The 21,163-nt window shown below is 36.6% G+C and overlaps 3 protein-coding genes across 20 annotated transcripts in view; 1 reads left to right on the top strand and 2 right to left on the bottom strand.

Moving 5' to 3' along the window:
* The window catches only part of LOC137741093 (uncharacterized), a 78,891-nt gene that overhangs the window by 57,326 nt on the left and 402 nt on the right, over positions 1–21,163 (top strand). Inside the window, exons 1-11 of one of the 18 annotated variants that reach the window (XM_088694369.1) lie at positions 17,826–18,196; positions 18,326–18,369; positions 18,598–18,656; positions 18,753–18,840; positions 18,925–18,986; positions 19,081–19,427; positions 19,808–19,862; positions 20,016–20,105; positions 20,242–20,276; positions 20,394–20,510; positions 20,735–21,020. In XM_088694369.1, the coding sequence (XP_088550495.1) occupies positions 19,357–19,427; positions 19,808–19,862; positions 20,016–20,105; positions 20,242–20,276; positions 20,394–20,478 (336 nt within the window). In that variant the 5' untranslated portion in view covers positions 17,826–18,196; positions 18,326–18,369; positions 18,598–18,656; ... (1 more) ...; positions 18,925–18,986; positions 19,081–19,356 and the 3' untranslated portion in view covers positions 20,479–20,510; positions 20,735–21,020. Of the gene's footprint in view, positions 1–17,822; positions 18,197–18,325; positions 18,370–18,597; positions 18,657–18,752; positions 18,841–18,924; positions 18,987–19,080; positions 20,106–20,204; positions 21,021–21,163 lie in introns of those variants that run through there. The other 17 variants (XM_088694372.1, XM_088694370.1, XM_088694371.1 and 14 more) reach the window with 17 other exon arrangements.
* On the bottom strand, positions 115–1,606 carry LOC148696754 (uncharacterized). Its single transcript, XM_088694336.1, has one exon. It carries the CDS (start codon positions 1,427–1,429, stop codon positions 251–253), a length of 1,179 nt encoding a protein of 392 aa, XP_088550462.1. The 5' UTR covers positions 1,430–1,606; the 3' UTR covers positions 115–250.
* LOC137726832 (putative carboxylesterase 12) lies at positions 12,483–13,697 on the bottom strand. Its single transcript, XM_088694338.1, is given in 6 exon segments — positions 12,483–12,711; positions 12,714–12,808; positions 12,810–13,176; positions 13,179–13,299; positions 13,302–13,374; positions 13,376–13,697. Coding segments are annotated over 6 exon segments (948 nt in total). The 5' UTR covers positions 13,477–13,697; the 3' UTR covers positions 12,483–12,520.

The raw sequence follows: 21,163 nt of genomic DNA, 5'->3' as shown, positions 1-21,163 counted from the left end.
GCCCTGTCAATTTGTTATATGAAAAGTCATAGCTACGTAGAGACAACATGTGATCTAATTCTGATGGGATTTCGCCTGAGAGATTATTGTGTGAGGCATTGAAAGACAGTAATCTTGTGAGCATGTGCAATTCTGATGGTATTGCACCCGATAGTGAATTTCTGCTGAGATCCAAGTTGACCAAACCTGTTAAGCCTACGACGAGAAACAGATGAGTTGGTATTACCCTTGTCAGATTGTTATTAGACAATTAAAGTTGCTTAAGGTCCAACATACCAGATGAACTTAATGGGATCACTCCTGTCAAGTTGTTAGCTGACAAATCGAGGTATTGAAGTTGAGATAAATTTCCCAGACTCTGAGGAATCTCTCCTGTCAAGTGGTTATCGGACAGATTGAGTTGCTGAAGTTGAGTCAATTTGCCTAGACTCTGAGGAATCTCTCCTGTCAAGTGGTTATCGGACAGATAGAGTACATGAAGTTGAGTCAATTTGCCTAGACTCTGAGGAATCTCCCATGTCAAGTGGTTATCGTCCAAATAGAGTTGCTGAAGTTGAGTCAATTTGCCTAGACTCTGAGGAATCTCCCCCGTCAAGTGATTCATGCCAAGATCGAGTGTGGATAACGACATTAGATCTCCTATTTCATTTGGCAACTCTCCACTGAATTCATTGGAATAAAGGCTTAGATACTGCAATTGTGTCAACAGCCCAATTTCTGCTGAAATGGTTCCGCTAAAGCTATTGTTTTTAAGTTTGGACAAGAACAGAGGCAGTTTGCCATTGAGTTTATTGGAAGATAGGGACAAGTGGGAAAGGTTTGTACAAAGACCAAGCTCAGAAGGGACTGAAGAGTTTAATGAGTTGTATGAAAGATCAAGGTACTGGAGCTCCCTGAGTTGTCCTATAGAGGGTGGAATTTTCCCTTCCAGAAGATTCCAACTCAGGTCAATATGTTGAAGACCAGAAATCAAACCTATCCTGTCCGGAATTGGGCCAGTGAATTGGTTACGAGGCTCTTCATAAAATTTGTTGCCCAAGTCCAAAGTTGTGAGCCTGGAGAGATTTCCAATGGCAGATGGTATATGCCCTCGGAAATAGTTACCATTCAGGTCGAAGTAGGTGAGATCTGGAAAAAGGGAAAAGTCGAAAAGAGCCAGCGTTCCGTACATTTTCATACCGGAGAGGTTTATTTCGGAGACTGTTCTGGTTTTGGTGCAGACGATGGCGGCCCAGTTGCAGAGGGTGTTGAGGTTGGTGAGGGACCATGAATTGAGTGGCGAAGGTGGCCATGATGATGAAGACAAGCCGTCCTTCCATTTGATGAGCGATTCTGCTTGCTTTCGCGGAGATATTGATGTCGTTTTGATCAGTGGCAACGCAGACAGCAGCAGGAGCATATAAAGAAATGTAATAGATTTGAGTTGCATGATTATCTGTTATTTGTTCGCGAGTTTTTTGCCTTTGTATGAGGCACAAATAAATCGGAGCTAATAACAACTTTGGAGGTGCAGAGTTTATAATCCTTTCTTTACACTTGCAATTTCGCACATGACCATTAAAGAACGCGTAATGCCTTTTAGCTTCATTTGGTCGGCCACTCCGAGGAGCTACCAGAAAGTAAAGGTTTTTCCGAATTTCTTTTGTTATATGCATTATGCATATGTTTGCGGTTCTTGAATTTTGAATTTCCATGGGCATTTGGCAAATTTGTCCATTTCATTAGCCAATTGGCTAATTTTGTCGAGTCTGAAAATGTTTACGAATTTGTCCATTTGAATTTCTAATTAATTAATTTGATTAATTGTTACTTGAAGGTATTGCAAGTGTTTTGGTGAAGACATGATCAACTCGGTTCACTTGCTGCTCTGCTGCTTGCTCTATTTGAAAATCACTCGTCAGAACAAATGTTGTATTGTTCTAGATATTCTTTTCTTTTTCGATTATGTATTGTGTTTCTCGTGTTCCCGTGTGACACGTTTTTATACCTTAACCCACACACTTGACGTTGGCGCTTGATATTTATTTGTCAACTCCACACTTGTCCAAGACACCCTTCACAGTCCACGCACTCTGGGACTGGTCTTTGTTCACATGGCTGGGGCCAGGGGACAGCTCTTGATTGAGTTGAAATATCCTTTCCGAATTTCCAAGCGTAAATAAAGGATTAGAAAATCTGTTCCCGGGAAATTTCAGAGAGTTTAGACTAGGTTGCACGGACACTCTGACACTCTGAAACTTCGAAGTGTTGTGTGTTTTTAATCTTCTGAAATTTCATGCAGTTTAGACTAGGTTGCACAGACAATTTAAAATCCAAAGTGTCGGTGTGTTGGACACTCTGATACGCCACACGGATTGAACACGATCAAGACACAGCAGGGGCATTTCTTTGTAAATTTAGAAAATATTTTGATCAGGAAACATCGGAACATTTGGGACAATTTGAAAATACGAACACTAAAGCCTAAAATCAACCCGACCTAACCTAACTTCATTCTATAATCTGCGCCTTCCCTCCATTTCTCTTCTCCCTCTGTTCCCATCTTCCTCTCTACGGCCTTCGCTCCAGTTGCATTCTATTTTAATTGGAGGTGAGTGGTTGATGCTTCACTCCAGTTGCATTCTATATTAAGTTTGTGTTAATTTAGCTAATATGTATAAAGGTTCTAAAAGATGCTAGACACTAGTTGGGTGGGCGGTTGGGGCATAGTGCTTAAACGACCAGGCCTAGGCGGACTAGGCAGATTTAAGTAAATTTATTATGTATTATATAAATAAGTACCTATTTATACTTAAAAAACACATAATTATATTGACCTACATAAATTGCAAAATAAAATGTCGTATAGATTATAAAGTATTAGAACACACTTAGGACATGAGGAACAAGCACATAATGAGTGTTCTTCCAAGTCTCCTACATTTTATTGACAAAATAAAATGCAAAGAGAAAGTTATTGATTTTCTGTCTAAGTGAGAGTCGGACATAGGCGGGTTTAGGCGGGTGCCTAGGAGGACATCTAAGCGGGTCTTGGCGCACTTTCTTAATTTTCAAATGCCTAGTGGCTAATCGGGACAGTGGCCAACCGCCTAGCGCCTAGGCGGTTCTAGGTGGAGATTTTTACAACAATGATATGTATAATGAATGAATGTGACGACACGATTGTTTTGTTATATTATGATTCGCATTATTACTTCTAATATACGTTATATTTATTATAAATTTATTATATTTTAATCGCAGTGTTTTAGCGGTGTCCGTGTCCTATTTTTAAGATTTTTCGTGTCGCCGTATCTGTGTCTGTGTCTGTGCAACCTAGAGGTTATATTTCGTTACGGAACTGAAAAAATATGTTAACTGAGATTAACTGAATATAACAAACAATGGGTTCTACCTGAGATTTTCGTCAATTTAATTACGCGGCAAGACATAAGATCCAGAATGAGACCTAAAACCAATACCCAATCTTGCACCCTACGTTGGATAAATTATTTAGATAATTTAAATAAATTTAATGGGAGCCTTGAGTTTGAGTGCATTATATATTTCACATGCAAAATGCGGTGAAGTTGATCAATACGTAAAAAGTCTTGGTCTATGAATTGATGATCAATTTTCTTATCAAAGTTTTGCTTTAAAAAGTAAGTAACCAAATGCACATCCTTATCGAATCAAACAAACAATAACAAGATTCAAAAAGTAGCTGAAATTCAGCATATTAGAGCAGACAGAAAATGATGAGCAAAATGATGAATGAGAAGACTAGCTCGGTCCTCCACTCAAGAATATTAGTATTTTAAGTTTATATTATTCGGATAGTTTTGGTATTTTGGGAGGGTGGGGGAGGGTAGTGACGGCGAGGGGGCTTAATTTGTGCCTCGCGCAGATAATTGGGAAGATCTCAGGAGACCCGGGTTCGGAGATTTAGGAAATCTGCAGTTGGATTTTGGGTGGGTGAAGGAGGGTAGTGACGGGCAGGGATGTCAAAAGGAAGGGGTGCACCTGGGTTAGGGTGGTGGTTTTAAAAATCATAGTCTCTCCAGACTTGAAATGAGTGGATAATCTTAGCTTACTACCAGTTGTTTTCGTTTGCTATCAATTGTCTCCCTTTATCACCAGTTATCTTCCTTTATAAACAAAAAGAATCATAAGCGACGAAAATTATGTGTCAACAAAACATGAACACCATTTGTGTAAATTAATGTATGGTAATGGTTGTGTTACTAAGAGAAAAGAAATTCATTTTAATAGGTGTACAGTAATTATTTAAATAAGAGGTTTGAATGAAAAGCTCTTTCAAAATTTAATTTTTAATCAAAAGGACATTTTTAGTATCATAGGTCAAGTTCCCTTTTTAATCTACTCTTATGTCATTATTTCATTCAACATGGCGGGTCCCGTAGATATGTTTATACTTCTGTCTGAAACTTGAAGTATTGTAAGTAGCTTTGCATGGTGCAACTGTGAAATATTCTCCACTTGTATTATTGTGTTGCTTTTTCAACTTTGTTTATCTGTGGCCAGCTCTTCTATGCCTTTCTCATGTTATCAACGTTGTGTTGTTCCTCTTCTGTCATATTGTTCTAGTATTGATCATCTCCTTCTTCTAGCTCTACTTCTATTAGACTATCTTCTTTGATCTGCAATAGGTTAATGCAGTTTCTTTCTTAAAATTTTGAGGCTTGCAGTAAGGCTGATGACATATATTTGTTTTGTTGAGGCTTTCTTTGTTTTGTTGTACATAATTAAAATCTTCAAATTCCTCCAAGGCTGACATTCGAGCTACATGATATCTCAAAATGTGGTGTTGTGTGGGAGTCCATCTATGCAGTGATATAGAGGACAATCTGAAAGATTTTTCATTTACCATGGCTATATGCCTTGCCTCTTCCTTGTGCATATGTTTGTACCATTCTGGAGGACTTCTGATAAACTTATACAATTTTTCTTCCAATCTTTTAAGTAATCTTCTGCTACTTTCTTACGCTTAAACGGAAAATTTTCTAATTGAGAGCTATAGTTAATAAAAATCTTATCAAGATAACCAAAATCTAATAACAAATTTGGGGTGACTTCTATTTCATTAAGCTTTTCTTTATGCTTATAACTAAAATACCATGGTTGGTAATCTCTCATGTGAATTCTAACCAAAGCTATACTAACTTCTGGTTTACAATTACAATTCTATGTACTATAACAAAGACATGGTGCATATATCTTTGTAATAAGATTCTTCCTTAGTTTTGGATCAATGATGCACTAATAAAAAAAAACATTGTAACTGTAATTGTAACCCTTGCATGGTCAATGAATTCAGGATCTCATAATGCATGTTCATTGGCAATATTCTTAATTTAACTTTTGAGAATTCTTCTAACAAGATGTACATACTATTGTTGTTCTTTCTTTTTTTAACACTGAAATTTAACATGCTATACAATACTCGGAGAATAAAAAGTAAAGTAAAATATAAATAAGAATGCTGTGAAGCAATATTAGATGATATAGTTGGTTGGTGGTAAATTTCCCAACATCTCTCTAATGGCCGGATAATTAATTTGATGGGAGACTTGACTGCATTATTTAACATGAGAATGCGGTGAAGTTGATGAATACTGAAGGGCTTGTTTGATATTTTACTTGAGTTCAACTTTTTAAAAACACTTTTTGAATTTTAGGCTTTGAATTCTTGTTTAGTAGAACTCTTTTTAAAAATTGGATTCAAAACTAACTTAAAAACATAGGCTATTTCTTAAAAACACTTTTTGAGTTTTAGGCTTTGAATTCTTGTTTGGTAGAATTCGTGGATGGCGAATTCGATACCAAATTAAGTTATCCATTGTATGGCTTAGCCAAACTACTTCTCCTCATAATGTGTAAAAATATCGATGTACTAAAATAAAAAAGCATTGTCACAACCTCTTTCTTAATAATGACAAAGACCAAAGTCAAAGGATCTTGATCATCATCTAAATATCATATACGTAAAAGTATAAAAGTTTACGATTGAAAAATTACTCGTTAACAAAGTTATTAAAAACACTAAAAGTGAGTTTTTAGAGTTTTCCTGCTCTCTCCTCAACATCTTCTTTTGCTCCTTCCTAACCCTTTTTTTTCTCTCTCAACCCTCTCTTTCTTCTCTCGTCACACCTTGTCTTCTCTCTCTCATCAGCCTTTGTCTTGTCTCTCTCATCACACTCTCTTTCTTCTCACTCCTCACCTTCTCACTGTAATTTTTTGCTCTCTCCCTATCCTCCTCGTCCTCTCCTTGTCTTTCTCTCTCCTCGCCAACTATTTCCTCCCTCTTTTCTCTTTCCCAATTCTTTCTCTCCTCCAATTTTTGTACAATGAAGTTTGAATTCAAATTAAAAAAAAAATTTTTAAAAATTCAACCAAACAAATTTTTGAAATTTTGAGATTTAAAAGAAAATTGTTTTTAAGTGATGTTATTTGAAAATTATTTTTAGAAACAACCAAAGTTTTTGGATATGATACCAAACAGACCCTAAAATTCTTAGTCTATAAATTGATGATCATTTCTCCCATCAAATTTTCTGCTTCATAAAAGTAACCAAATGCACACCTTCTTTATCAAATAAAATAAAAAATAACAAGATTAAAAAAGTACCTGAAATTCAGAATTCTAGAGTAGAAAGAAAATGAGGAGAATGATGAATGAGAACACTAGCTCGGTCCTCCGCACGATTCGTGGTGGCGAAGATTCACCAAAGCTAAGCCGACTGGCGGCGAGGGGAGTAGGGTTCCACTCAGGAAAAAGGAGACGTTGAACTCTGGTTTGGATAACATAACATCAACTATACACACAGTTTGCAGCTAAGCCTTGATGGAATGAAACACACATAACCATGAAATCAGTTAGGAAGCTGCCTATTACGATTTGGTTTAATTGTAACTGATTTAAGATTATTGTAATTTTCCTTATTGTCTCATTAACTTGGGGTAGTCCCCAAGTCTTGTAAATTGCCTTGTATAGATTCCTATTTCCTGTATAAGTTTGACTCTACGGCCACATCAATGAAATACGAATTTTGCGGTTACTACAGACACCATGGATTCATCTGATCCATACTTCCTACATTCCTCTGATCATTTAGGACTTCATCTTGTCTCCAAGGTTTCTTGATGTGTATAACTATGCCATGGTGTCGTGCCATGACAATTGGTCTTAACGTCAAAAATAAGATTGGCTTTGTTCATGGCTCAATCCAAGCTCCTGAGGAAAAGGATTCCTAATACTTGTTATGGAGGAGATGCAACGATATGGTCCTCGCTTGGTTAGTGTATTTATTCCTTATGCCAATAGCTACTCAGTAGTATCATATACCTGAGTACAAAGGCTACAGTTTGGTCTGATCTCAAAGATTGGTTTTCATAAGGGCTGCAGTCTTGGGGTTTACATGACTTAAACAAATTATAAAGTTGGTTTCCACACAGAGTTCCCAATCACTACACTTTCTACCACTCAAACACAACTATAAGAGCATCTCCTTATTTTACCTCATGAACCCGCAAGGTATTTTTGTCTAGGCATTTGTCTAGTCCCTTGGGGCCATGTTTTGCTGATGCAGCAACAAATCTAATTCGCCTAGTAATTTGCCTGGTCTTTTAGAGATGCTCTAACACAACTCCGTGGCGCATTCCCTTGGCGAAACAAAATGCCGGCACAACAATTTCTCTGCAACCAGACTACCAAAGGGAGTGTCAATTATATTCTAAAAAATGATTCAAGTAAATAAAACAAGATAAACAAAACAAGCAAACCACTTGTATGCCTTAATTGGGTAAGTATTTAATAGTTCGAACTACTGGGTAGTACGGCTTTATATGCACTAAACTAGCAAGTAAGCAAAAATAATTCTGAATTTAATCTTGATCATTCATTTTTTTTATACTACTAAATGGTCCGGATTATATCTCTACCGCTTCATTAAGAAAATGTAGTCTGGAGCATTGAAGAAAATTGGTCTTAGTCATAAAAGAGCATAACTTGTTTTTTTTGCCCAAGGCTGAGGTATCCCACACACACTCCAAAGGGTAAAATTTATTCCTAGTGGGAATCGAAAAGGCTAAAGGCATTTCAATCCACTTCTGACCACGTTCAAATAGCACATGTCTTCTCAAAGCTTTCAACCAATGAATCACCAGTATTTTTACTAGTTTCATGCCTTGAATCTAAGACCAAGGAGCAAACTTGATTTGGAATTTTAACGTGCTTCTACTAGACCACTTTTCATGGTTGTAAAAGAGCATAACTTGAGACTCTCCACATTCTTCAATTCAATCCCTTAATCCTAAAAAAATCCTGCTTCAATTTTTCTATTTGTAATTTAGGGAGAGAGAGAGAGAGAGAGAGAGAGAGAGAGAGAGAGAGCGCCTCAAAACGCAGAGCTTTACATGTAATATAAACATGACTAAGGACCTATATTTTAGATAGGACAACGACTTTGAGGCCAAAGCGTGATTGATGAAATATATATAATTTTACAGATAAAGCTTTACGAGGGTGGCGAAAATGAATCATATTTATGCACTATGATACGGATTTGATTTTAAATGATTCACTTTTTCCTAACAACTAACTATTTAACTCATTACCATTATTATTTGTAAAAGGCCTAATTGAATAAATAGTCATGTGATCATATAGTATTCAGAAGATAGTCTTTGTGGTAACAAAGTTTGAATTTGAACCCTTATAGTAAAGTCTGTTAGAATTTATACTCAAAATTAAAACTTTCCTTATTCCAGTAGCCCTGCACTTGAGGTTGAGATGGTCATTTTAGCTTATCAACCATAGGAAACATAATACTTAATCCTATCAAATGGACAGTTGGAAAGCTACCCAACATAAATTGAACATCTGAAGCTCGTATCAAGACCTATTTTTTTTAATTTCTCCATTGAAAGTTATTCTTTAATACGGAATCCATTGTAAAGAAATTCAAGTTCCATCAATTGCTAAAGCACACAAATTCATAAAAAAATCCCAATTCATGAAACTTACAAGAATTTGGAAACTGAGAAAATGCCCTGTTTGATGGATCAATCAAACCCAACACCGAATAAGAGTTAAATTTAATGCCCTGTTTGGTTTCTGAGAAAATGCTACAAAATATGGAAACTGAGACCAAATAGAAACTGAGAGAGAGGAGGGTCTATTCTTATGAACCTAGAACCGTAAAAGAACAAAGGTCATGTAACCAAAATTTCCCTAAGAAAATCACACTTACTGCACATTGCAAATCAGTAATCAGTCAGTGTTTCACCCACCAAGTATTAGGCTTTCATGGGTTATGCATGATTAGCCAGTTCCCTCAACTGAAGTCTATATTCTTTAATCTTCCTGCAAGAAGATTCAAGTATTCACAAAAATTATCAGTTTAGTCACAACTTCACTGCTTCTACAATAACCTCAATGTTTCATGCACGATAGAAATCATCGCAATTGTTTTTCGGGCCAGTCAGGTACACTTTCACTCTCCTAACCAAAAATCACTGGAGTTGATACACAAATCTAAATCTAGAGACTACTGCATACATATGCGCATTACTTCCTACTCACCATTACTATTCAGCTGCAATAACATCATTTATCAGAACCCAGAAACCAAAAACCAAAAACAGAAAAAACCCAATCCAGAAACATAAAAAATTAGACAAACCCACCAAATAAAAATGTTCAGGATGCCATTCAATGGTACAAATTAGAAGAACAAAAGCAGTGAAGTGCAGCTAACCGTTGAAGAAGTTGGACTGTGAAGCAAATACAATAGGAACAACAAAGCGATGATTCTGAGTCCTCTGCCTCTTAATCCGAATAGCTGAGAGCAAAGACTGCTTCTTTAGCCTTAAAGACGAATTGGAGGAGAAGAACTGAGAGTGGGTGAAAGCTAGGGATTGATTCTTGTAACAATTTGGGGATTGTACGGTTATGCAGCACAGGCTTTGCAGCATAACCGAACCCGCCATCGAATTTATCTTTCTGCAAAAATGTCACGGAAAATTAATTGGGAGAGCTTCAACGGCCATTTGAGGTTTTACACACGAAGAAGGAGATTAGCGTGTGACTCCCTCTCAGCCTCTCAAGCGGTGCGTTGGAAAGGGCCTACCGATGCCCAAATTTAATTTGGCCCAAAACAAAAGACCCAATTTAGTAAATTCCAAAGTTTCAATTTTTTGCATCGGAAAAATGGTTAATTTGGTTGAATAGGGGTGGGTTGACTCACCTGTTTTGAACTTTTGATGACGATTGGGTTGGAGCTGGAGGTGAGTTGAAGTTGCTGGCCAAAAATGCAGGTGAGGTCCTCGTCATAGAGGACGCAATCGAAGAGGATGAAGACGAGGAGGGTGAAGAGGTAGGGAGAGAGTCGAGCCTTGCAGAAGATGACCAGAATAATTTATTTTAATAAGAGCAATTTAGTAATCAAGCTAGTTTTAATTCCGGTAAATTAGTAAACAAGTTATACAAAACCAATATCATTCTTACTCCCATTCCAGCTAGTTTAGTAAACAACTTTAATAAGAATCTAATTTTGATTCCCCCCTCAATCCAATTCTTTTTCAATCCAATTCCTCAACTCCTTACATTCTTCAATCCCTTCCGAGCTCGGTCTTTTTACAAAACTCGCCTATTTGTCCCTGGCTTCCAATAAATTCACGGGGGAATTGCCTCTGTCCTTGTGCAATCTAAACAACCTCCTCCAATTGGTTTTGGCTATCAATCTATTTACTGGTCAAATCCTTCCGTCTCTTGTCTCCAATTGGACTAATATGGTCTCTTTGCGACTTCAATCCAATAGCTTCAGTGGAACCATTACAGCAGAAATTGGGTTGTTGACACAATTGCAGTTTCTAGGCCTTAATTCCAATGAACTTCAGTGGGGAGATTCCGACAGAGGTTGGAAATATGTACATTCTATCGATCCTCAATCTAAGCAGGAACCACTTGACAGGAGTGATCCTTCAGTGTCTAGACTATTTGTCATTTCTTCATGAGCTTGATTTTTCTTATAACAACTTGACTGGCCCAATCCCAGCTGTTTTCCAAACGGCACCAACAAATACTTTTGTTGGAAACGCTGGCTTATGTGGGGATGTAGAAGGACTAAATAGTATATGCGATTCCCGCATCAGAAATTCCGAAAAGAATAACAAAAGAGTTATAGTTGGTGTCCTTGTATCTCTTTGTGGTTTATTAATGGGTACAACTGTCATTGGTCTTATGTTCCCTAAGCAACCTGGTCTCGTTTTGAACAAAGTCAACACTTCCGAAAACTTTGAGAGTTTGGAGTCCATGATATTGCAAGAGGAATGAAAGTTCACGTTTGCGGAAGTTGTGAAGGCTGTAGATGACTTTCATGAGAAGTACTGCAATGGGGAAGGAGGGTTTGGAAAGGTTTACAAGGCAGAGCTGCAATTGGGCCAAGTTATTGCAGTTAAAAGGCTTAGCATGTCAGACTTCAATGACATTCTAGCAATCAATCTCCAAAGCTTTCAGAATGAAATCCGAACTTTGATTAGTATCTGGCACCAGAACATCATAAGGCTCTATGACTTCTGTTCAAGGAAGGGGCTTGCATATTCCTGCTTTTTTTATGGAGCTGAAGGTGTTAATGAACTCGGCTGGCCTAACAGAGTCAAAATTGTGCACGGACTTGCTCATGCCCTTTCTTACTGGCACCATGATTGCTCTCCACCAATTGTGCATCGTGACGTAACTGTCAACAATGTATTGCTTGAGTCAGATTTCGGAATAGCGAGGTTATTGAGTACTAATTCATCCAACTGGACAAATATTGCTGGTTCATTTGGCTACATAGCACCAGGTAATGTAAATTTGTATACACTATGCAAGTCACGGATAAATGTGATGTATATAGCTTTGGAGTGGTGGCACTAGAAGTCATGAGTGGGAAGGCACCCAAGGGATATGCTAGAGTCCTAGCTACAAGAATCATCAAAATCAAGGAGGGACAATGTAGAATTGCTCCTGAAAGATTTGTTAGACCAAAGGTTGGAGCCGCCAACAAATGCATATGCAAAGGCAGTGGTGCTCGTAGTAACAATTGCCTTGGCCTGCATATGAACGCATCATGCGTCCAGACCTACGATGGTATTTGCGGCACAAAAACTGTCAGCTCAAACCCTGCCTTGCCTTCCCGAACCATTTGGTAAGTTGACAACCAACAAGTTAATCGCACCATAAAAAGTAAATGAAAAATAGTTGACAAGGGGGAGTAGCTCAAACTTCCCCATTAGTATTCTTGCTACAAGCAAATCCATCTAATTTCTCATGTAATACGTCTTCAATACCCTAATTAGTCATCTCTGTTATTCGGGGAATGCGGATTATATGTATGACAAATTTTCTTAATCGTAATGCTTTATACCGATAATCCACAAGTTCAATTAAACATCGGAACGGAAAGTTTTATATTTTTCTGAAATAAAAAACACAACCAGAGGAAGAAAAAGACAAAATTACAACAATTCGAAAATCCTAAACCTGGTTCAAGAAAGAGACTATCTTCTTCTGCATGGCCACAGCATTCTCACAAGTTAGATCGGCTAAATGGAAACAATGCTCCTCCCCTTTTGCTTCCATCACCTCTACAACCCCATTCCATCCACTCTTTCTCAGCACCTCCCCGTAATACCATCCCCTTTCTTTCAACACATCTTTGTCCGCCAGAAAACTACCACTTTCCCACACCCCAATTCCCCCAGTTTTGGATCCTTTTCAGGGTTCATTAGCGGGTCATCGGATCCGTTGCTCAACGGGTAGACAACGCCACATGGCTGCCACAAACTCTCTTATAGTTGCAGGGGCATTGAGCTCTACCCCAATTAGCTCTGACCCCTAGAAATATGGATGGACCAACACAATCCCAATGAGCGTAACACCAAGCAGCCCCTCCGAGCCTACTCTCAATCCCATATGGTGCGCTACATTAGCTCCGGCGCTGTCCCCAGCGAAGAACACACGCTGCGAATCCGCATAGCTAGTTATCCAATCTTCATCTTCTTCTTCACCACCTTTTCGCTTTCCATCAAAATGGGAAGCCACCCATTTGAGAGCAGCCCATGAATCGTCGTAGGCAGTTGGGATTGGGTGCTCTGGGGCAAGCCTGTACTCAACAGAGACGGCAACAACTTGGCCTCGGAGACTAGGGAATTAAGGTAGTCGTGATATGTGGGGGAGGAGGCGCTTTGGATGCAGAAGCCACCGCCGTGAAAGTAAACGAGACGAGGGAGTTTAGTGGCAGGGGATTTGGGGATTTAGAGAGCCTTACAGATATTGCTGGTTGTTGGGAGATGACAATGTCTTTGGATTGCACTCGGGTTTCGGGTTGTTGATGGAGGAACTGTGGCCGTGCCAAGGAGTCTCTCGACTCGACCGTCTTTGTATACTTTGATCATTGGAGAAAAGTCATAACATAGTTCTTCGTTGCTCATGTTTTGGATTTTCAACTTCAATGAAGAAAGTAGAAGAATAAGAAACAGCTATGGAGGCCTCTCTCTCTGTATCTTATGCAGCCGACAGCCTCATGCGTTATTAGTTTTAACAGGACGTAGGCCATGGAATTTCAACGGACACAGTTGCCACAGCTGTCAAAGAAGAAAGATATGATGCTAGCTAGCCAGACAGATTCAACCACCTTGGATAGCACACAGCTCTAGTGAAATTTTATCACCTTAATTTTGAATCACATAACAATCTTATATTTCATCTTTTAAATATTATAATGTTACACATCAACTTACAAAATCATTATAATACCAAACATCCGTTAAATTTTCTATCAATTTAACTATTAAATGATAACGTAGTAAATATAAGGTCCGCATTTACAATGACATGGATGCCCATTATAAGGCTTTACGACTTCTGTTCAAGGAGAGGTTGCATATTCTTGTTTTATGAATACTTTGAGAAAGGCAATCTGGGAAAATCATTGTATGGGGTTGAAGGGGTTACTGAACTTGGCTGGGAACAAGGGTCAAAATTTTGTAAGGACTTGCTCATGCACTTTATTACTTGCACAATGACTGCACTCCGCCAATTGTGCACCATGATGTAACTGTCAACAATGTATTACTCGATCAAAATTTCGATCCTCGGCTCTCAGATTTTGGAATTGCAAGACTGCTGAGTACTAATTCATCCAACTGGACACATATTGTTGGTTCATTTGGCTACATGGCACCATGTGATGAAACACTTAAACTTGTACATTTTAGGTTCATATTAATTTTAGCATCTTAAGATACTGTTTACTTTTTTTGACGTGCAAAGCTTGCATTGACTATGCGGGTCAGGGATAAGTGTGACGCATATAGCTTTGGAGTCGTAGCCCCATAAGTGATGATAGGAAAGCACCTTGGGGATATGCTAGAATCCCAACTATTAGAACCATCAAGATTATCGTAGGACAACGTAAGGTTGCTTTTGAAAAATGTGTTAGACCAACGACTTGAGCCTCTGACCGATGAATTGTCAAAGGCAGTGGTGCTTGTGATGAGTTTAGCGTTGGCTTGTACACGTGTGCATCCTAGATCTTGACCTCCGATGTCTTTTGTGTCACAATAACTATCAGCTCAAGCCTTGCCTTGCATTCCTGAACCATTTGGTATTCTGAGCATCAGCAAGCTAATGGGGCTGGGACAACAAGCTAATGGAAGCTAGGAGCCGAATTCTATGTTTACTTGAGCTGTAAGATTGGCACATAATGGCCATTACTTTTGTTTCATGTTTATCTATGCTTGAAGCTATTAATCATAATATATATCAACCAAACAACATTTAGAGTGTGTTTAAAAACTATTTCAATTTTAGTTTGCTTTATTTTTCATGTTTGAGATCTTCTGGCCCACGAATAAAAGAAACCTGCATCAATCATACAAAAAAAAAAAAATTGTGTAGGGCTTGGCTTGCCACTGGATTTTTCTAAGTGACACTAGAATCCACTCAAAACTCGCGACTTGGCAAGTTTAAATATAATCTTTTATCATTTTTTTATATTTCACATTCCCATAATTAATTTTATACTAATTAATATCCATCATAAAATCAATCTAATTTCTTGGGTAAATTACACAAAACTACCTCAACTATTGGTCTTACGACACTTTTATACCTAATCTTTTTAAAATGACAATGTCATACCTCCGTTAGTTTTTTTGTTAAGTGCTGACGTGGCTACATGTGGGATCCACTCACTAATCCAATTGGAATAAAAAATTATTAAATATATTTTTAATAATTAAAAAATAAAAAAATAATTTTTTTATTAAATCATTCTCTCTCCTCTCTCTCTCTTCTTTGCATCCCCAAAACCCCTTCCCACCCAACTCCCCCTCCCCTCCCTCTTTCTCTCTCCCCTCCCCCCTTCCCAATCTTCATCTTCTTCCCTGCAACCCAGGAAAAAAAAAAAAAAAAAAAAAAAACCAATTTGTCTTCCCCCCCCCCTAAAAATTATAATATATATATATATATATATATATATATATTAAATTAACTATAAAATTTATAATAATTATAATAATTATATATACTATAATAATTATACCCCCAAAATATTAAGTCTATCTATAATAATTATATATATATATATATTAAATTTTATAAAAACTATAATAATTATTAATTAATAATTTAATATGCATGATGCATTGCATGATTTTGCATCCATTGAAATTTGATGTGATTTCTTTCCATTCAAATTTCAATAATCAATTTCTTGCCGTTGCCAACTTGCCGCCCTTTTTGAAAAAAAAAATGGAGGGAAAATGAAAATGTTAAGAAAAGTTGAAAATAAAACAAAAAAATGAGGGAATTAGGGAAAGATGTTGGAGGGAAAAGTGAAAATGATAAGAAAAAGTTGAAAAGGAAACAAAAAAGAGAGGGAAAAATGAAAATTAATAGAAGTGGTGAGAATTTTTTTTTTTTTTTTTTTTAAGTTATTAACTTTTTATCACACACTTGACTGTCATGACATATCTCACTATTTTTATAATGACACACGTGACACGTGATGTATGTACTATTCCGTGTACCAGTCAATTATAATTTATACATACAAAATAAATAGATTTAAATCTACTTAATAAATATATATATATATACACACACACACACACGGAACTTGATTGATGGCATACGAATTCTCCAAAACTAATTTCAACGATCCCAACCGTCAAACTTGTTTGTATATGCTTTGAGATCACATCAACAAAAAATCATAAAAAATAAACATTCAGAAATCAAGTAACGGGACAAAGCTTTTCAACGGTTATAAACGAAAAATCACGATTTAACGGTTATTTTAACTCCGATTTTGATGATTTTTTATATCTACACTCCTTGACCCTATATGAATACAATGAATGAATTCGATCTTCAATTTAAAATATTTACACAAGTGGATACCACAAAATCTTATGTTATACTTAATAAAAGTATAAATAAACTCTAAGTGTTAGTCAATCTATCGTTTTACGAATTCTCCAAAACTAATTTCAACGATCCAAAACTTTTTTTTTTTTTTTTTTTTCTCTCTCTCTCTCTCTCTCTGGGTTGGCAGGTAGGGGAAGAAGATGAAGATGGGGGAGAAGAGAGAGAGACAGGGAGGGGAGGGGGAGTTGGGTGGGAAAGGGTTTTGGGGATGCAGAGGCGAGAGAGAAAGGCGAGAGAGAAGGGGGAGAGAAGGGGGAGAGAGGGGAGAGAGAGAGATCTAATAAAAAAAATTATTTTTTTATTTTTAATTATTAAAAATATATTTAATAATTTTTTAATCCAGTTGGATTAGTGAGTGGATCCCACATGTAGCCACGTCAGCACTTAACAGAAAAATTAATAGAAAAACTGACGGAGGTATGACATTGGCACAAATTCGTAAGATGAAGTATGACATTGTCATTTTAAAAAGATTAGGTATGAAAGTGTCGTGAGACCAATAATTAAGGTAATTTTATGTAATTTACCCTAATTTCTTCTTATCCCCTTTTTTTCTTCCTAAATGTTCCCTCCAAATTATATTTTGCAGTAGGACTCTTCATTTTATTCTCTCCCTGTTTCTTGCTTTTCTTAAACAATATATATATTCGGCACCCAGTGATGATTGGGGGTTTTTGGTTCCTTAAACAATACTCTTTTTGTTTACCAAAAAAAAAAAAATTCCTTTTTTTGTTCATTATACAATTGTTTGTTTGATCGCATATTAGGGTTATTTGTTTATTTCTTATAATCGGGGGTTTTTGGGTTCGGGTGAGGAGGTTTCTTTATATTTATAATATGAATTCTGTTATTTGGCTATGTTTGACACAACATCTACTTTTCTTTATTATGAGTATTTTAAGAATATGTTAGTCTAATTTTGATTTTTTTTTCAATTGATATGAGAATGCTGAGGCAATGGAGATCTGAAAAATTTGGGAATAAAAAAGAGAGAGAGGAAAAGAAGAAAAAAATGAACCATTACATTGATCTCATGGTGTATGATGTATATTAATTAGTATAAAAATAATTATGAGAATGTAAATATAAAATAATGATAAAATATTATATTTAAAACTTACCACGAAGTTTGAGTGAATTGAGTGTATCACTCAACAAAATCCAATGGCAAACCATGTTCCACACAAATTTTTCTCTAATCATACAACTCATGTAATCAAAGCGAATGATACTAATATTATTATCAAACAAGAAATACAAATAGAGTAACATATTTATATAATTAATTGAGATTTCTTTTCTTTTTTCGTATCTGTGTCTTGTGTAACACACCAGTGCCACCTCATCTTTCCCGCCTTATAAATCCACTTAAATACCGAAAAACCCTCAAAGTCCCCACTGATTCTTCTTCCTCGTCTTCTTTATCACCTCCTCTGAGACCGCGGCCCCTCAAGGTCTCACCTTTTCGATTCCGAATCCCGCATTTCGCTAATCTCGGCAATGAGTTCCTCGCAAACCCTCAGATCCAGGACACCCAGAAGCCGAGAAAAGAAAGCCCTAAACCCAAATCCCTCGAAAGTCTCAGGCAACGAGGCACTGAGCACCCAGATCCCTCAGAAGTCCGAAGCACTCACCCGCCGTGCCCAAAACGCCAACTTCGCGCTCTCCATAGGAGACATCAGAAGGGCCGCCGCCAAGAGCAAGGAAAAGTTGGTTGTGGTGAAATTTCATTCTTTAAAATCCATCAGATTATGTTTAAATTGTTAAATGCAGTTGTTATTGTTAGCTAGTTCATGTTTTTAGTCTTAAATTAAATTTATTGTTTCCCTTGCTTGATTATACTTGCAGCTACTGATCCTGGAAGTTTCAATAACAGCGTCACTGGCCAGCAGGTGAATACTAAACAAATTTTATCTAGCATTGAACCATTTCTTAAGATCTGATGCGGTTTTATTTAAGGAATTTGAAACCTTTACATTGCCATTTCTTATCGTAATTCATGGGTTGCTAGTGCAAATATAGTGCAATCTAATGTTTTGCTGCATACTTGATTCGGTCTCAAATGCAATATGTTGTAATTCTTTCTAATTTCATTTTTTACCTATCTTTGTGTGGATCAGGCAGTACTCGAAACAGTTGCGAGAGTAAAGTCGAAGAAAAATTAGAAGAAAGAAGAAAAGTACATGCTTCTAACTTAAATTCAGTACAGTTTTTCATATATTCTTTGTCCTTTGAATCTAGCCATTATGGCCTATTCTCACCAACTCTATTGTAGTATAAATAGGTCGTTTCAACTACATGATGTTTTCAATCTGGATAATGATAATAGAAGAGAAGATACACCAACACTGATTGATCACAATGTAAGATTGCTTCATGGAAAATATAATTGCTCCAGTTATTTATCTTAACGGTCCTAAATGTAACTTTGTTTGTAATATTTTTAGGACAATGTCTTCATAATATCAAATTCTAAATCAAAATATCCAGTGCTGCAACTAGACTTGAGGTAAACTTACTGGCTCATTACAGTTTCGTTAAGTTCATTGGTCTTCTCTTAACAAAAAATGCTGATTTGAACTGATCTACTGGTTTCATTGTAGATTAATATCAGATTTGGTGGTCTTATTGTATCTGCAACCTGTGGTGGCATTGCCTTTGCTTGCGCTGGACAACCCATCTGATACATACATTCATAAGTACATACGCAAGTACATATATTTCCAAACTTATAGAGAAAACTTAATGCTATGATCGTACTTAATGGTCATATTCTGCTTCCTTCATACCAAAACTTGACAGCCCATTAGCGAATATTTGCTAGCTGGATCCGTTATGGACCTTGGAGGTTTCAACTTCGTCAGTGAAATGGTTCAAGTATGTTTTACCCTGCAATTTTAGTATCCAAGAAGAAATTGCAAATCCGAAAGTGTGCTTATATATATTCAGGGTATGGTTGCTTCCTCCTCCAAAACCAAAAGTGTACTATATACACTACTAATTTTGTTAGTACTAGGGAAATAGTTGATTTTTCAACTTGTATGTATGTATATATGTGTGTGTGTGTGTGTGTGTATACATATACATATGGGTTTGATTACAAAATTCTGTAGATTGAAAATGATACTTTATGTTATCATTTACTTGGTACATGAAGACGTTTTATTTTGAAAATGAAAGGTACACTATACTTGGAACAAAATTCTTGAGACTGTTGGGGTGTGCCTATGGATGCTAACTTGGTTCTTAGAGACTGTTTTGCATTGCTTCTTTCGTTACCACGTTATATGATATGGAGGACATAATTTTTTTTTATTTATCATTTTGAAGGTTTTCTGGACCCCTGATTTTTGAATGTGCAAGTCATCAAGAGGAAATCAAGAATGTAAGCTGAGCTCAAGAAGGTTTATATTTTTGCAAGTCCATTTTTCTTTTGCTAATGTCAATTATTTGTATCTCAAAGGGAAACATACCTGACATATGATGTTTCTTTCAATCTTTTTGCCTTTTTTGTTTACTGAGAAACTTATGAAATTAGGATGGATGGTTATGTTCTTCTGTGTCGTTAGTCTACGGCAAGCGAATTGGGATCGTGCTCGAAGAGCTCTGCATGGTTACCATTTTCAAGGTACGGTGTTCATCGATCTCAACTTTTAATTTATTTCTCTTTTTTTTTCTTTTTTTTTTTTTTTTTTTAGTTTTGGATTTGTAATTACTTTAAATACAGAGGAAAAAATTGATTGATATTATTGGGATGTACGCAGAAATCTAAACACTTTGTTGCTAAAGGCTCTACCAGGTATGCAGACTGTTGAGAGATTTGGACATTATATTCTCTATCTGCTGCTATTTTATTACTTTTTTTTTTGCTTGGAATTATAATACAAGTATATAAATGTATGAACACTTTGGGTAGATGTGGTGAGCCATTCACGAATCATTTGAGATGCAGGGATATTATAATCAAATTAGATGTGGCGAGCCATACACGAATCATTTGAGATGCAGGGCTATTATAATCGAATTAGATGTGGTGAGCCATACACGAATCATTCAAAATTTCTGCACTTTTTTGTTTTTATATATGCTGTTTGGCTATAAAATTTGTGATTACATGCCCAGATAGTCTGTTTGATGAAGTTCTTAATTAAGAGCAGTTGCACTTGCATTATTACTCAGGACTAGCAACTATAATAGTACAGTGTGGCAGATTGTCTTATTTACGTCTGAATTTGAACAGTTTACTGTATCATATAGGAAAGATGAAAAGGGAATATGAGATGATATTGAAGAAAGCTTTGCAAAGCGTCTGCCTGCTAAATTCAGATACCATAACTTCTGTTATTGTTTAGGTCAGGTGTTCTGTTTGTATGAAAATCTGAGTCTCAAATATTTTAAGCGTTGTGTCAACAACTTGAGATGGTTGTAAAGCAGTGCATGTAGCGTTGATGCCTTTTACTTTACACGCGTATTTGTTTCGTTTGAACTAAACTTGCAGTGTACATATTTTTGCCAAAGATAAATCAAGGCCCTTGGAGCATGATATTCTTTGTTAGAATTTCTGTTACAAAATTAGGGAGGGATCCTGTCCATTTATGCTTCTATTTAGTAAGATTGGGGTGGTAAAGATTTCTGTGGTGTTTTCGAACTGCATTCATTTCTTGCAAGGCGCATTAAGAAGCATTT

The sequence above is a fragment of the Pyrus communis genome, chromosome 5 (genome assembly GCF_041283825.1).
Source record: "Pyrus communis isolate YQ-2024b chromosome 5, ASM4128382v1, whole genome shotgun sequence".
Lineage (NCBI taxonomy): Eukaryota > Viridiplantae > Streptophyta > Magnoliopsida > Rosales > Rosaceae > Pyrus > Pyrus communis.
The sequence above is the reverse complement of the archived record's forward strand: the minus strand, read 5'-3'. Positions and strand labels throughout refer to the sequence as shown.